General features: G+C 52.0%; 5 protein-coding genes across 5 annotated transcripts; 3 read left to right on the forward strand and 2 right to left on the reverse strand.

The window, feature by feature from the left end:
• Positions 1 to 7: 7 nt before the first annotated feature.
• On the forward strand, positions 8 to 238 carry ASPSYDRAFT_90185 (uncharacterized protein; the record flags this gene model as incomplete). The annotated part of the gene is made up of 1 exon (XM_040852297.1): positions 8 to 238. A coding segment is annotated over one exon (231 nt), but the record flags the coding sequence as incomplete, so codon positions are not given.
• Positions 239 to 1,572: 1,334 nt separating this feature from the next.
• Positions 1,573 to 3,775, forward strand: ASPSYDRAFT_32080 (alkaline phosphatase family protein; the record flags this gene model as incomplete). The annotated part of the gene is made up of 3 exons (XM_040844940.1): positions 1,573 to 2,031; positions 2,085 to 3,351; positions 3,402 to 3,775. The coding sequence occupies 3 exons, from the start codon at positions 1,573 to 1,575 to the stop codon at positions 3,773 to 3,775; spliced, it is 2,100 nt and encodes a 699-aa protein (XP_040701804.1).
• A 553-nt stretch (positions 3,776 to 4,328) lies between these two features.
• ASPSYDRAFT_69161 (BCS1 and AAA domain-containing protein) lies at positions 4,329 to 6,176 on the forward strand (the record flags this gene model as incomplete). Its single annotated transcript, XM_040850461.1, has 1 exon — positions 4,329 to 6,176. One exon carries the CDS (start codon positions 4,329 to 4,331, stop codon positions 6,174 to 6,176), a length of 1,848 nt encoding a protein of 615 aa, XP_040701805.1.
• A 354-nt stretch (positions 6,177 to 6,530) lies between these two features.
• Positions 6,531 to 10,719, reverse strand: ASPSYDRAFT_58559 (uncharacterized protein; the record flags this gene model as incomplete). The annotated part of the gene is made up of 3 exons (XM_040849553.1): positions 6,531 to 6,627; positions 6,682 to 10,443; positions 10,670 to 10,719. 3 exons carry the CDS (start codon positions 10,717 to 10,719, stop codon positions 6,531 to 6,533), a joined length of 3,909 nt encoding a protein of 1,302 aa, XP_040701806.1.
• Positions 10,720 to 11,991: 1,272 nt separating this feature from the next.
• On the reverse strand, positions 11,992 to 13,068 carry ASPSYDRAFT_153430 (putative HLH transcription factor (Hpa3); the record flags this gene model as incomplete). Its single annotated transcript, XM_040842284.1, has 3 exons — positions 11,992 to 12,299; positions 12,357 to 12,596; positions 12,654 to 13,068. Coding segments are annotated over 3 exons (963 nt in total), but the record flags the coding sequence as incomplete, so codon positions are not given.
• Between the last annotated feature and the right edge of the window lie 1,537 nt (positions 13,069 to 14,605).

Here is a 14,605-nt window from a genome sequence, read left to right on the forward strand (position 1 = left end):
GCGGGAGCACTCTGAGCAGGAGCACTCTGGGCGGGAGCACTCTGAGCAGGAGCACTCTGGGCGGGAGCACTCTGAGCAGGAGCACTCTGAGCAGGAGCACTCTGAGCGGGAGCACTCTGAGCGGGAGCACTCTGGGCAGGTGCAGTCTGGACGGGAACACTCTGAGCGGGAGCAGTCTGGACGGGAGCAGTCTGGACAGGAGCGCTCTGGACGGGAGCACTCTGAGCAGGGGCAGTAGTTTCAGTGGTGGCGCTAGACTCAGAAGTAGGTACAGGGACGGGCGTCGACGTGGGCTTCCCCTGGCAGGTCTCATGGGTGCAGACGGTGGTAACTTCAGTCACCCAGGTAGTCTCAGGAACAAAAGTTGTTGCATGCCCTTCCGTACCAAAAGTGACGCCGGAGGACTCCTTGGGGCCCCTGTGTCTAGCAGCCGCAGTAGACTGAATGGTAGTGCTCTGACCGACAGCGCCTGCATTATCATTTGGACGCGCACTGGCAGTTCCAGCCGCGAGCGACAAGGCAAGTAAGGTATAAGACTTAGACAGATGCATGGCGGCGGTGTTTTGGATAAAACCTGACAGTAGATAACGGAGCTCGAATCAAATAGGGACGATGGATGTCTCGAAATTTGGATGAGCTCCTGAGCGCTCTTTATAGTACAAGAACACCAAGCTGAAAACAACAATCATTTTGATATTTCCGAATCAGCAAACAAGTGGGCCTCCTTTCGTCGTCTGTTGACGTTGCCCATCTGGAACCGGGATGATATGTTAGAGCACTCGCCTCGACTCCAAACTGCATCCGGATACATCTGGATATCTGTTTATACAATCCGGCGTCGCCGATCATATCCAAATCGAAATCGAAGCTAGCAGTCGCGCGGGCGTCTCCGTCTTCGATCTTGAGCATTCCAGCTGGAGGCCAGTATGTACAGGCTAGTCACGTGATTCACGATTTCAGCAGGTCGCAGAGTGCATGAAAACAGACAACCCCAAAGCCAGGGCTGCATTGTTAGCAGTTAAGAGGAGGCGACGATCCATTCTTGATTATGCGACCTGATCTCAAAGATCGGAAAGAGTTCTGTTGCGCAGCACTGCAGAACGCGGACTTTGAATAGGTAGGTAGTCCGAACTGTGGGAGGCCGCGCGAGACGTTTGCAAATTTTTGAGAACCTTGTTCAAATTCCTCCTGGGCATGTTGGCTGTCAAGTGAAATCCGTCTTGACACATGGAAACATCGGCTGTGATTAGTGGTAGAGCTTGGTGTATCTCCTGCGATTGCACATAGGTGGATGTTGCGGATGTGGCTGGAAGGGTTCTGCGGGGATGTTTTCCTGCAGTGACTGTGATTACCATATTGAATCTTCAATATTTAAGGGTAATGGTGCTCGATATCCTGCTCCCCGAGAGATGCGAACCTGGAATCGCATAGTAGAGGCCTTTGGAGAAGGAGAAAGCAAGTGTTTCGTGCTGAAGGTACTCAGTTCTTGGCAAGCCCGCCACCTAGGTGGTCGAGACCATTCACTCTCCTCTTCTATCTCCTTTCCAACGACCATGACCCTCACTCTCGCCCATGGCGCCCAGACGTGACCTTCTTTCGCCGCGCGATTACGATGACGACGCCGAGTCGTTGCGGTCTCCGCTGTCAGAGCAGGACTCTGATAGCGAGGACGACGAATTCCTCGCCCAGTCCCGCAGCACTCTAGAGCTTTCCCAACATGACCGCGCCGTTCTCGACGACGAAGAGGAGACCGAAAAGCTCCTCACTAGGTCCGGTCCGACTCACGATATCCGCAGGATCTTCAGCCCGAATCGGAGTAACATCAGAATCGGGAAAAAGGAAGAAGCCCGGCGGCAACGAAGGAAGGAGAAGAGGGATGCACGGAAAGCACGTCGTGAGAAACGCCACGGCTATGGCGATGAGGAAATGTATGAGATGGAAGAAGGACATCCGGGAGATGACAGTTCCCTTCTGAGTAGCTCTTCATCTGAGCTGGATGAACGGATTAAGGAGAGGTATGCGGGTGTTCAGGTATGTTACGATTACCATATGATCCTCTCGTTGACCGCGCTTACTCCGTGTAGAACGGCCAGATCGTCTCCTGGCAAAAATTGACTCTCGCCTTCTCCGCTATCTTCGTCCTGTTTCTCATTCTCCTCCTCGGGGCGTACAAGGCTTCCGCCGGTTTCCGCGAATCGCATTCTTCAAACCACTTACTTTCCAACGGAACCGCTCTGTTTGCGCCTACGACTATCTTGATATCACTCGATGGATTCCGGGCCGATTTTCTCAATCGCGGGTTGACCCCTACACTCAACGCATTTGTCGCAGAAGGTGTCTCCCCGCGCTATATGCTCCCCAGCTTCCCTAGCGTCACATTTCCGAATCATTTCACCCTCGTTACTGGGTTATACCCGGAGAGCCACGGAATCGTCGGGAACACGTTCTGGGACCCAGAACTACAGGAGCAGTTTTACTATACCAACCCGTCCGTTAGCATGCAGTCGAAGTGGTGGAACGCGGAGCCGCTTTGGATGACCGCCGAGAATCAGAATGTGAAAAGTGCTATCCACATGTGGCCTGGCTCTGAGGCGCATATTGGAGATGTAGAGCCAACGTATCTCGATAAATACAACGGTTCGGAGGTACTCTCCCGGAAGACACAGCGCATCCTGGAGCTACTCGACCTACCTGGGCACGAGGCAGAGTCGCCATCCGGCTCCGAACGACCGCAATTTATTGCCGCGTATGTTCCAAATGTGGACGCTGATGGCCACAAGTATGGACCAAATAGCACCGAAATTCGACGTACCATTTCAGAAGCGGATGACATGCTGGGAAACCTCTTCTCTGGTCTTCAGGAGCGAAATCTCACCGATATCGTGAACATTGTTGTTGTATCAGACCATGGTATGGCCACGACATCCACAGAGCGACTTGTCCAACTCGACGACTTGGTTGACTTGAGCTTGACGAGCCATATCGACGGCTGGCCACTGCGCGGAATTCGGCCCAAGCGCCCTGAGGATCTCAAGACTATCCAGGACCAGCTAGAGCTTGTTGCGCCCAAATATTCAGATGCAATTGAGATATACGCTCGCGAGGACATGCCAGAGCGGTACCATTTCAAGAGAAATGATCGTATTGCTCCCCTATGGGTGATACCGAAGACAGGCTGGGCCATCGTCGAACGACCCGATTTCGATGCCCAAGTGGCACTTGAGAAGGGCGAAGTTTACCACCCAAAAGGGGTCCATGGGTATGACCATGAGCATCCGTTAATGCGTGCGATTTTCATTGCCCGGGGCCCTGCGTTCCCGCATGCTCGCAACAGCCGCGTTGATGTTTTCCGTAAGTGGCCTGGTTCCTTGATGGTTTTGTCCTTTTTGCTGACCAAATAGAAAACATCAATGTTTACAACATCTTGTGCGACTCCCTCGGGATCGATCCGCACCCAAACAACGGGACGTTGCGCCTTCCATTGAAGACGAGCGGCCTTCACTCGGACGAGGATGCACCTGCGTTGGACAATCCGTCCGACCCCCCTATCACACAGAGTGTTGCAAGTGACGCAACCACTTCTCCTACCTCTACCCTTTCTGCCCCGTCCCAGTCTGTGTCAGCCTCACCCAGCGCTAAACCCGAAGAAGACGCCGACCATGAGCAAGACACAAACTGGTGGGGAACTATCTGGGACGAAGTCGAGGACAAAGTGGAGGACCTGGCGGACTGGGCGACCGATTTAATCGGGGACGTCAAAGACAACTTCTCGTAATGGTGCCCGCCGCCCGCGCCACAGCTGATTCTCGATTGTGGGGGATTGAGGCGAAGTCAGCCCGAATCTTCATCCTGAGTTAACTTGTAATACCAGCCAACCAGAATAATCATTAGAGATACCCCTTGTCACGAATTGAATTTTGTTGGATAATGTTGCCTGGCCTGAACCCTCGCTGTTGTTGTCATTGATCCTTCGCTGAGGCAGATCATCTCCTACACCAAGGAGTGACTCACTGGTGTTCAGAGTGGAGAGAGCTGAATCACCCCCAGCTGCAACATTCATGCAAGTCGAAACCGAGAGGGATTGGTACTGGTTTTTGCTGCCTGATAGCGAAGGTTGAGAAAAAATAAGTGACCATGTCTGCCTGCTCAATCATGGTCGCTCCTATAAGAACCCAGTTACCTCGAAGGTCTCTTCCCAAATCAACAAATCTCTTCCGACAAGGGAGAAAAGACCCCTTGGTTTTTCTCTTTCTTTTTTCGATTTACTCCAACTTTCCTTCATATTAGCTACAAAATACAGATATTAATCCTCCAAAGCCACCAGCACGATGGCATCCGCCATGGCAGACATCCACAAAAACACCACAACCATGAATTCTACACCCATTCTCAACCCCTCCGACACGGCGCTCTTGGAGACCTTCATCCCGGGGTACTCCATGCTCTCACGCTTTCTAATCTCTTACCTCCAAATTGACCTCTCGCTGTACTTCCCCTACCTCATCGCTGCGGCCGTCCTCGGCGCAGCAGCCCGCTACGTCTTTCACCAGGTCCGCGGGTTCTTCGGTGAACACTGCATCTCGACTGCTGAAATCCGGCACGATGATGAGGTCTACAGTTACCTGATGCACTGGCTTGCGCAGCAGCCATTCACGAACCGCACGACGCACTTCGTCGCGGGAACTAAGATCTCTGGATCGTCTCGGTATTATGACTCGGACGACGAGGATGAATGGGGCGAGGCGGACGAGATCGATGAAGAAGGAAATGTCATCGTTGATTTCGACGAGTACTGGGCTAAGGCCACGGCGCGGGACAAGCACAAGCGGCTGCGGTTCACCCCGAGTGATGGGACGCATTATTTCTGGTTTAATGGACGCCCGCTGGCATTTATTCGGGAGAAGGAAGATAACAAGAGCTCGGGGGGCTACTACGGATACGGAAAGCAGCTGGAGCGGCTTTATATCAGCTGCATGGGCCGTGATCCGTCTGTGCTGAAAGAGCTGCTGCTCGAGGCGCAGCGTGCCTACGTTGCGAAGGACAATAACAACACTGTCATCTACCGCGGCCAAAAGAGCGGCGGATATACGGAGTGGTCGCGGTGTATGGCGCGGGCGCCGAGGGCACTCTCGACTGTTGTGCTGGATCAGGAACAGAAGCAGAGCTTTATCAGTGATATCAAAGAATACCTGCACCCGCGGACGAGACGATGGTACTCCAACCGCGGTATTCCTTATCGTCGCGGGTATCTCCTCCATGGACCACCTGGAACCGGAAAGACGAGTCTCTGTTTCGCTGCATCTGGCCTACTCGGCCTGGAGCTCTACCTTCTTAATTTAAGCTCGAAGAACCTAGACGAGGACGAACTCATGGGCCTCTTCCAGGAACTCCCACGACGGTGCATCGTCCTCCTCGAAGATGTCGACTGCGCCGGTATGTCCCAGAAGCGAAGCACGGATCCCTCCACTTCCTCCGCTCCCGCCGAAGGTCAAAACGATACCGAATCCCCAGATGAAGAGAACAACAAGAGCGGTCCCGCAGCCAGCCTTGAGAAACAAGGTGTCTCCCTCTCAGGCCTCCTAAACGTCATCGACGGCGTCGCCGCCTGCGAAGGCCGCATTCTCGTCATGACAACCAACCACCCCGAAAAGCTAGACCCCGCGCTGGTTCGCCCCGGCCGGATCGATATGTCCATTGCCTTTAGATACTCTACTGCTGGGGATATCAAGGAGCTCTTCACGGCCATCTACTCCACGCTAGAGGGTGACCTGCGCGCATCACCCGCTGAGCGTCGTGCCCCAAAGCTGCAGAAGAAACTGCAGGAGAAGACTGGAAAGGGCCCGGCTGTTAATCATATGCTGGGTAAGTTTTCTGGGGAGCAGGTCAGTGTTTGGGCCCGGGAGTTTGCGGCAAAGGTTCCCGAAGGCGAGTTTACACCTGCCGAGATCCAGGGATATTTGTTGAATCACAAGACGGATCCCGAGGGGGCGATTGAGGGGGTTGAGAAGTGGATTGAGGAGACGAGGGTGAAGAAGGCTCAGCTCGCAAATGTAAAGGTTGATGAAGAAAAGAAAGAGGAGAAGAAGGAGACAGAGAAGAAGCATGATGGCCCAAATGGGGTCAAGGCTGAAGGGAAATCTGGGGTTGTTACTACGAATGGAGACGTGAGCTTATGAGACAACGAAATAGATAGTAAACATATTATGATTGCTTTGGATGCGATACCCGGCTTCGCCTTTGTCATATACGAGACCAATCTACCTCTTTTCCAATTGAACTTCTAGATATGATTTAACACTAAAATATATTTGCATCTTAAAGCATACAATGAATTCTACTTCTCTCTTGACACTCGGTTATAATATAATAGTGAGTTTTGTCATAAGAATTCATTTCAATATAAGATAATTTAACAGGAGTAAAAAATAATGCCGTCATTAGTCCATATCACAAGTAATCAATGCGATCCAATACAACCCAATGCATCCCGCCCACCTTTGATAGACGGAAAAGAACCTAGTACTATTAAATTAATCAGACCCGATCCAATTGACCCACTGACACGAGCAACCCCCAGTCCCACCGTCATACCCACCATACTTTTCTCCATCCTTATCCTCATCATCACTAGAATCACTAGAACCCGTATTGTTGAAGATCCCCGGTGCCTTATGAACCAACTTCCCAGCAAAACTCCGATCCTCCATCTGGATCAGCTTCTCTGTGCCATTAACATGCCCGTCACCTTCCATACCATAGCAGTACAACAACTTCTTGCCTGGATTACCCCCGTGGCGATCCAGCGTAATTGTTACTGGGTAAGGGAAGGAGCCGGGACGTGTGAAGTCCGTTGCAGAGGAGGAAGCGGCCGAGTCCGCAAAAGATGAAGTGGATGTCGGTGATGGCGACGAAGATTCGGATTTAGACGCCGTCTTATTACCACCATCCCCGGTCCTGTCGAAGATGGCCTTGCCCGATTTCTCCGGCTTTGTCCAGATCTGAACCAAGAAGCGGGTTTGAGCCCATGTGCAGCGGACGCGAGCGTTGGCCTTGGTTGAGCCGCCGGCTGTGTCGTTTGCGGAGGGGTCATTTTTTCCTGTGAGAGGGGTGGACGAGGAGGAGAAGATGGATTTGTCGTAGTAAGTATAGAAGCCGTAGTGCTCGTTGTCTTTGCCGCGGTTGTAGAGGCGGACGGGCTGGGATGAAGGGAATGGGTAGAGGACTGCCGGGGCAGCGGATCCGTCTGAGTCGACGGCTGGTGATGGAATTACGCCTTCTAGGGCAGGGAAATGGGATGAATTTGAGTCTCGTTTGTCTAGTTGAGATGAGGATGAGGTTAGATGTTCTGCGGAGAGCATGGTTATGTAGAATGGCGTTTCCTCGCCGTTGTACGGCTCAGAGGTTTTGTCTGTCGTTTCCCCAAGGAATATTTGTTCGTCTGTCGATGGCGGCGAGGGACTGGGGTTGAATAGTTGATTGGCGCTCCTTGAGAGCATTTGGAGAGACCGTGATGCGATTGTTGTACTTCTGCTGTATGTTCCGTTCTGGAACCTAACTTCCATACGGAAATTAGGCTGATTTGGTTTATACGGCTTATTGGCAGCTTGCTGCTCTTTCGGTAAAGCGCAACTCCACAGCGATGTTGGAACAATGCATCCTGACTCCTGTTTTTGCGCCTCAGGGCCGGCAATTGTCGATATACCTGTTGGCATTGGTGGGTAGCCTGTCAAATTCAGCCACTGCGATTGAACTGGAGTACCGTCTCCCTTTCTCGTCAAGAGTACAGCGAGGAGAATAGCGCCGACCACAATTGCAATGAAGAAAAGACAGATGGCAAAATACCACCGGCGCCTCAATCTTCCCTCTCGACCTGTTCGCCCAAAACATCCTTTGTTGCTAAAGGGACCTCTACCCCTCCACCACCCACCGGCTTTCCTTCCGGCTGCATCCTCCCTTTCATATCGTCGTCGGCGGTGCTCTATCCTGTCCCTCTCTGCTACGGGATGTCCTAGTACGTCTTGCGTGATAGGGACTGCTCTCACCCGAGGAGGGAGTGCTGAGTTGTCATGAGGCGTATAGGCCGGAGCCGGGCCCACGGGCATATTTGAAAGTCGAACAGCGCCTCTCTCTGTAGACTCCTGGAGACTTTCTGGAGAATGTGGGTAAGGGGAGTGGGATTGCACTCCGTAGTTCGGAGGGGGCGTTTGTTCCCGGTCAGGCATTGCAATGGGAGGAGGTGGAGGTGCGCGGGTAGCTGATCGTGGAGGAGGCACTGGCGACAGTTCGCGGAAAGGTACAGGCTCTCTGGATGCCACATAGGGTTCAGGAGCGTCAAGTGCCATAGGGGGTGGTGGTGGTGGAGGTGCTTGGTAATGGATGTTCGGAGCAGGTTGAGCTGCTGGGGCTTCTATGTGGATATTCGCCGGAGCTGGAGTGGGAGCACTTTCAATATGAACATTTGAAGGTGGCGGTGGTTGAAAAGGAGCGTTTTGTGGCGGCGGAGTGAATCCTCTTGATTGTTCGAGGAAAGGGTTGGTGGGCGGATGTTTTTGACCTGGTGAGTCTAGTTGTCTGGTGTTTCCATCGAATTCGGGAATTGGAGAACCAGCTTTTGGCATCTCTGATGCCCTCTCGCTTGGGGACTCACGAGTGGCCCCAAGTGATGTTTCCAAATCCCTAGATATCCTGCTCTCATTATCAGATGGGCTTGAATTTATAGACGTAATCCCAGAAGCCGGGGACTCCTGATTATGTGAACGCGGCATATCGTCCACGTCAATCAGGAGTCCTCGGCTTCCTTCAATATTTTCCTGTGTAGGGCGAGCATCAACAACAGGAACCTTGTCTTTTGGGGTAATGGAGCAGACGTGGTTGACACATTCAAAATAGGGAGTCCCGCTGAAAAGTTCGTGGGCACACGCTTGATAGTACTCAGCCGCCTCACCCCGAATTCTCTCGCCTGAAAACATCATCGACGCAACATCCCGGTCTCTGGGCGCTTGAGTCTGCTCGTCTATGCTCCAGTCGAAATCAGCAAACGGGTTGATGCTCGCGGTTTGCCAACTGGATATCCTTCGCGTAGCCTCTGGCGTGTCTGGCGAGAAATGCGATACTTCCTTCTCCTTCTCCTTCTCCGTCTCCTCCCATTTTTCCTTCTCATCCCACCATTCATCTGTCAGGCCCGTTGAGCTGGTCGAAATGGTGGGTAACTTCGGGCGAGACTTGATTGTTGGTGTCTTTGGGCTCAAAATTGAACTGGCGCTCAGTAATGGCGAAAGCAGGTAGTTCCACCACCCGTGGGACGCACGAGCATTCAGTGATGTGTTGATAGTGAGTCGATCAGCGGGACGAGGAACCTTCTCGTTTGACCGCGATCGAGGACGTCCTCCTGGATGGTCTTCCTCACTTTTCTCGTTGACCGCACCCGTAGAGAATGAGCGGCGTTTCCGGACCGCGTCTATTGATACCCCTGGACCGGTGGGCGACGCATTACCTCCATCGTTGCCACTAGAGTAAAGCGCCGGGAGTGCTGGAACGGGCGGTACGTCGGCTTGATTGACCCAAGGATGTGGTGACGGCTGTGAGTAAACACTGGATGCCGCTCTTGGGCGTGGTCTCTCTGGGCTAAGGTGCTGCTCCCAGAAGCCATCATCCTTGGCAGGAGTAACTATGATTGACGGTGTAAGCGGAGTATGTAGTGTACCTGCACTATCAAGCTCCTTTGATTTCTCGTCGTGTATGTCCGGGGAGTCATAGGGCACTGAGAACCCTATAACAATCGGCCGGTCAGTCGGTGAGATACCATCGTGTCTATTGTTCTTTTTAGAGCTCTTGGAAATGCCGTCGAGAAGCGACGTCCTCTCCCTTCCTTCGTCCGAACCTGACGGGTCGTCCGGCAACTTTTGGAACCCTCTGGTATCACCTTTTTCCTTCTTCGCATCCCCCTTCTTCAGAATACCCTTCAGCTTTCGCGCCGTCCTCTCTTCCTCCCGCGCCTTAGAAAGCACCTTGAGGTCGTTCAAATCCACGAAAGCGCCGGTTGTCTCCTTGCGTGGTTGGGGGTTAGATGTCGGAATATCTAAGTTCAGTCCTACAGGTCTTTCCGGATTCCTCGGTGCAGCAAAAGGGTTCGAGCTAAGTTCCCCTCGTCCTTCACTTGTACGGGAGATAACGCCCTGTTCAAAGGTCCGGATCCTGTCTGGTGTAGTGTTGGCATACGGGTTCCTGCTAGACATCTTGGAGAGGAACTCGAACGGCCGGTTCCTTTCCAAGTCTCGATCCTCCGGTGAGGACGAGGTGGTGGTAGTCGGACTGGCAATTTCATCCGTAATCGGTGACGATAACGGGAACTTGGGCGCTTTTGGTATTGTCAGCTGCGCCCTCTGCCTCTCTGGGCCTGAGGCTAGCCGCATTCTCCTCCTGAGCCTCCTAGATTGGATACTACTATCCGTCATGGTAAATGTGTTAGTCGCAGATCATGAAGGTGAGGGAGGGACGGCCAAATGGAGACACCCACAAATGCTAATGATTGAATAAAGAGTAATCAAAATCAAAGAAGCGACTCAGAAGGTCTGGAGCGTCTATGCCAGCAAGACGAAACGCAACAATTCAAAGAGAGTGGGCTCAAAGAAAGACGCATTGAATCAAGAGTCAATGGAACAATGCCAACCAAAAAGCCGATCCTCCCAATAGAAGCCCAACAGCGCCGACTATTGTCATTCAAGAGCCATAAGAAGGTTTGAGGTGAATCAAAGAGTGTAGCAAGTTGATCTAGATTGTGGGCAGAGTTGCAGTTTGCAAAGACAGTGAGTGACCACAAAGAGGCAAGAGAAGAACAGAACGCAGACAAAATCCAAAGAGTAAAAAAAAATAAGATGCATGGAACTTGGAAAGCAGCAGTAAGCGCCGGTTTTGTTTACCAGAGTCATCCATCTTCAACCAGAGCTCAAGCACCAGAGCATGGTCCAGATTGTGGATACAACCTGCCAGAGCGTGCAGATTCAAATCTCGCGGACACACGATCCCTGAGAGGACAAAGGGCCTGAAGACAATTCATTGGACAAGAATTGGAGATGGGCGCTGCAAGAGAAGCAGCACAGAGACGAAGGAGACGCGGATTGGCTATGAAGAGCAGCTGCAGAGCTCTGTAAGCGCCGTGCTCAGGGTGGACGCACTGGCGGCGCTCCCAAGAGCTATTTTTGTTCCGAGCCTTCCTTATTGGCCACGCCCTCGTTTCATCTATTCAATTCTATTGTTCACTGTGATCGCCACTACGATTTCTGAAGATTCTATTCTTGCGGAAGTGATAATTTTGGGTCTTGACGGCGCTTAGAAGGTCTGTCCAGGACTTGCTCCTAGCGCCGCGTTACCAACGATTTTTGCAGAAAACAGTCATATGAATACAAACAAAACCAACCCAATTTCGAAATTCCAACTCCAGGAAACCTCAAATACATCCATATCTGTCGTTTTCCATTTCCAGATTCACACATGCCGTCCCAATGCAAGAGTACACCAATCCCATGTCATTATGCGAGGGTAAAATAATAGCCGAAGCCCATTCGACAGGACGATGCATAGTGACACCAGCCAAAGCAAAGGTCGTCGCTTGAACGGGTAATAAGAAGGAATGCAAATTGAGCCACCCATTCCAAATCTACAAATAACGTAGGAAGAAGAGAAAGTGATAAGACGATTTCATAAACCATCCGAACCACGTGGTTGACGTGAAGGTGATCATCGATCATCGTATATGCGTCTCGAGTAGAACGATTTCCGCAGGCCCAACTGCTGCACGGGGCAGTTTCCGATGGCAATCGCCATTTTTCAGTCTAAGTCGGTACATGGTGGCTTCTTATAAAATGCAAGCAAAGGGCATTCCAGTCTTGGAAACGCCTCTCATTATGACCACAAAAAATGGTCCATAGACTCGGTGCAGTCGTTTGCACAGACATCCGACGGTGTGCAGGAGTGCGCGCCTGTGATCTCAGGCTACCGGTGGTCATCAGTGTACTGCACGCCTTGCATTGGTGCAGCAGAGCCGTTGATCAGCGGAGGTAAAGTACGCGGCTGCTCTTGTCCCATGCCCGGCCCCCCATTATAGCCAGAAAACATTGGCCCATGTGTTTGGCCATTCGTTGGCGCGGGCATTTGTTGGTTCTCGTAAATAGTCGGTGGCCGATGTTGGCCATTTGATTGCTGTGAATTGTGCCTCAGTTCATCTATTTCGCGGCGCATCATGTCCATCTCCCTCTGAGCCGACGAAAGTGACCCTTCTAAATGCGAGATATATTCAATTGCTATAAAAGCATTAGTTTCCATCCAGATCTATACAGCCAGTATCGTGTTGGGCATACCTCTTGTCAGTGTCTCCCATTTGCTAGACTTATTGTTTTGACCCGTTGGGAGACGAAGTCGCAATGCTTCAAAGCAATCTTTCATCTCACTGCGACGCTTTCTTTCTGCTAGCTTGTGTGTGACCCTAAGCTCAGGCGTCCTGCTGTAAGGGGTGGCGCCAGAGTTGGGATCTGATTCCCCGATGAGACCGCGGACTTGCCTATGCTGTAAGCTATGATGATGTACGTTTTGAGGTAGTTCTGAAACTAGTTAGTTTGCGTTGGTATTTCACTGATTGAATGATATGAGTCACATACCATGTTGGCCTTGAGGTAGTCGAGAATCAGAGTACATGCTAGACATAGATTCGGTAGCGCTCGGTCGCCTAGAAAAGGAGCTCTGGTCAAGAGAATCTCCACGCGTCGAGACGTCTGGATCAGGGAAGGCATAGGCGAGACCAGCAGTAGGAGTGTCGGCATTATAAATTTCGGATCGAGGGTTCGACGAGATAGCGGGTGCAGTGCGGCCAGCCGCAATTGGGCGCTGTTCTCGCGATGACAACGGAGATAGAGGGGAAGCTCCTGAATACCGGGGCCCTCGGTAAGTGTTGGTATCTGTGGATATCCCGCGCTCTCTTTGCAAACTCGACACAATTGACGTTTGGGAAGCATTCGTGCTATGGTATGGAGACGCGGTATTATTTATGGCTAGAGAACTGATCCCTTGATTCACCCTGCTGTCAACGCTACTCCGCCGCGATTCAACAGGCTCCGCGACACTACTTCGGTGAGAGGGTGTGTCGTAGTTTTGGTTGAGTGATGGTAGTGTCGAAGTTGGTTGCGACGAAACAAAGTTTGGAGACGGTTGCGCCCCAGCTGACGGGGGTGTAGTTGTGTGCGACTGGTCGCCGGGATAAGGAGATCGATCAGTTACGTATGAACCGCGCTGGGGCGAGGGATGCGAGGTCGTGAGGAAGTTGAGTGTAGGTTGGTTGGGGGCAGGGCCAGTCCCATTCGTTGCCGTAGAGTAGGTCGAGGATCCTAGAAGCCAACTAGTTAGAATCAAGCCTGGCTATGCGCTTTGGTAGATAAGGGAGACGAACTTGCACTTTGAGGCATTGACCAGTTCCCCGAGTCACGTTCAATTGTATTCAGAGATGCGTGCCCTGGCGACTTCTCCGCTGGAGCTGAGGTATGGCCAATGTTGGCAGTCAATGTGGAAATCGAGGGAAGTGTTTGCGAAGAAGCTGTGACTGAAGGATTTTGTGGCCCGGCTGTATATGGGCCCCATGGCCGGTGATTCGGCGTTGAATCCATTCTCACTGGGGTGGGTAAATGAGCGATGTCGAGAAAATGGTCAGGTCGAGAAGTTCCGAAGCGAATGCACTATTTCATGTTCCAACGATTCGAATTTCGAGTTTCAGGTTGGTGACTACTGATTTCGTCTCGTCGCGATCTCAAAGGGAGAATTTGTAGCGCGGTATCACTTTCGTGTATGCGTGGGTCTTCGGGAGTCGAGCAGGGGCCGCGTGGGTATATTCTATCTCTGGGCACCGGGCGGTGCTGGTTTTTGTAAATGCGGGCGGGGCCAATATAATTCTCCTTCAGAAGTCGAGCTATAATTCTTTCCTTGGACGGATCGCTATCCTGGGAGAGGATGCGCCTCTCGAGTTAACCCTTCCTGCAGACCGCGGAGGCCAATGTAGACAGATGGGGAATTGCGGGTCGCAAAGCACTGGAGAGGAAAGTCTGAGGATATTTCGCAGCGAGGATTGAAGAGCGAGGAGGAACAGCCGAGGGCGTAGAATCTGCAAGGGAAAGGAGAGAGCGTGAAGGAGAGGACAGTCGGCGATAGTGGTTGGAAAGCGGAGGGCGGGTCGTGGTAATAAAACGACGGAACAAAAACGAAGGGAGTTCACGAGCGGCGAGAGCGGAAGGAAAGGCGGGTGGGGGATGTCAAAATTAAAAATTCTGTTTTGAATCAAGGTCACGTTCAGATTAGCCCGACGAATATTGTGAAATCGAGCGGGAAGAAATGAGACCAGGGATCATCTCGAGATCTAGGGCGGTTGGTTTGCAGAGAGCGGGTCGCTTACCTTTAGTGTAAACGTTTCGGAGCAGAACGTGGCACGAGATCTAGAAGGACGAACAATTGGGCAGGGGCAATTGTTAGGGCAAAGACTCCGAAAGACCAGCCAGACTGAGGCTGTGGGGAGCGGGCGCCAGCAAGGGGACGACTCGAGTAGTGCACGACTAAGAGAAAGTTGCAG

The sequence above is a fragment of the Aspergillus sydowii genome (genome assembly GCF_001890705.1).
Source record: "Aspergillus sydowii CBS 593.65 unplaced genomic scaffold ASPSYscaffold_6, whole genome shotgun sequence".
Taxonomy (NCBI): Eukaryota; Fungi; Ascomycota; class Eurotiomycetes; order Eurotiales; family Aspergillaceae; genus Aspergillus; species Aspergillus sydowii.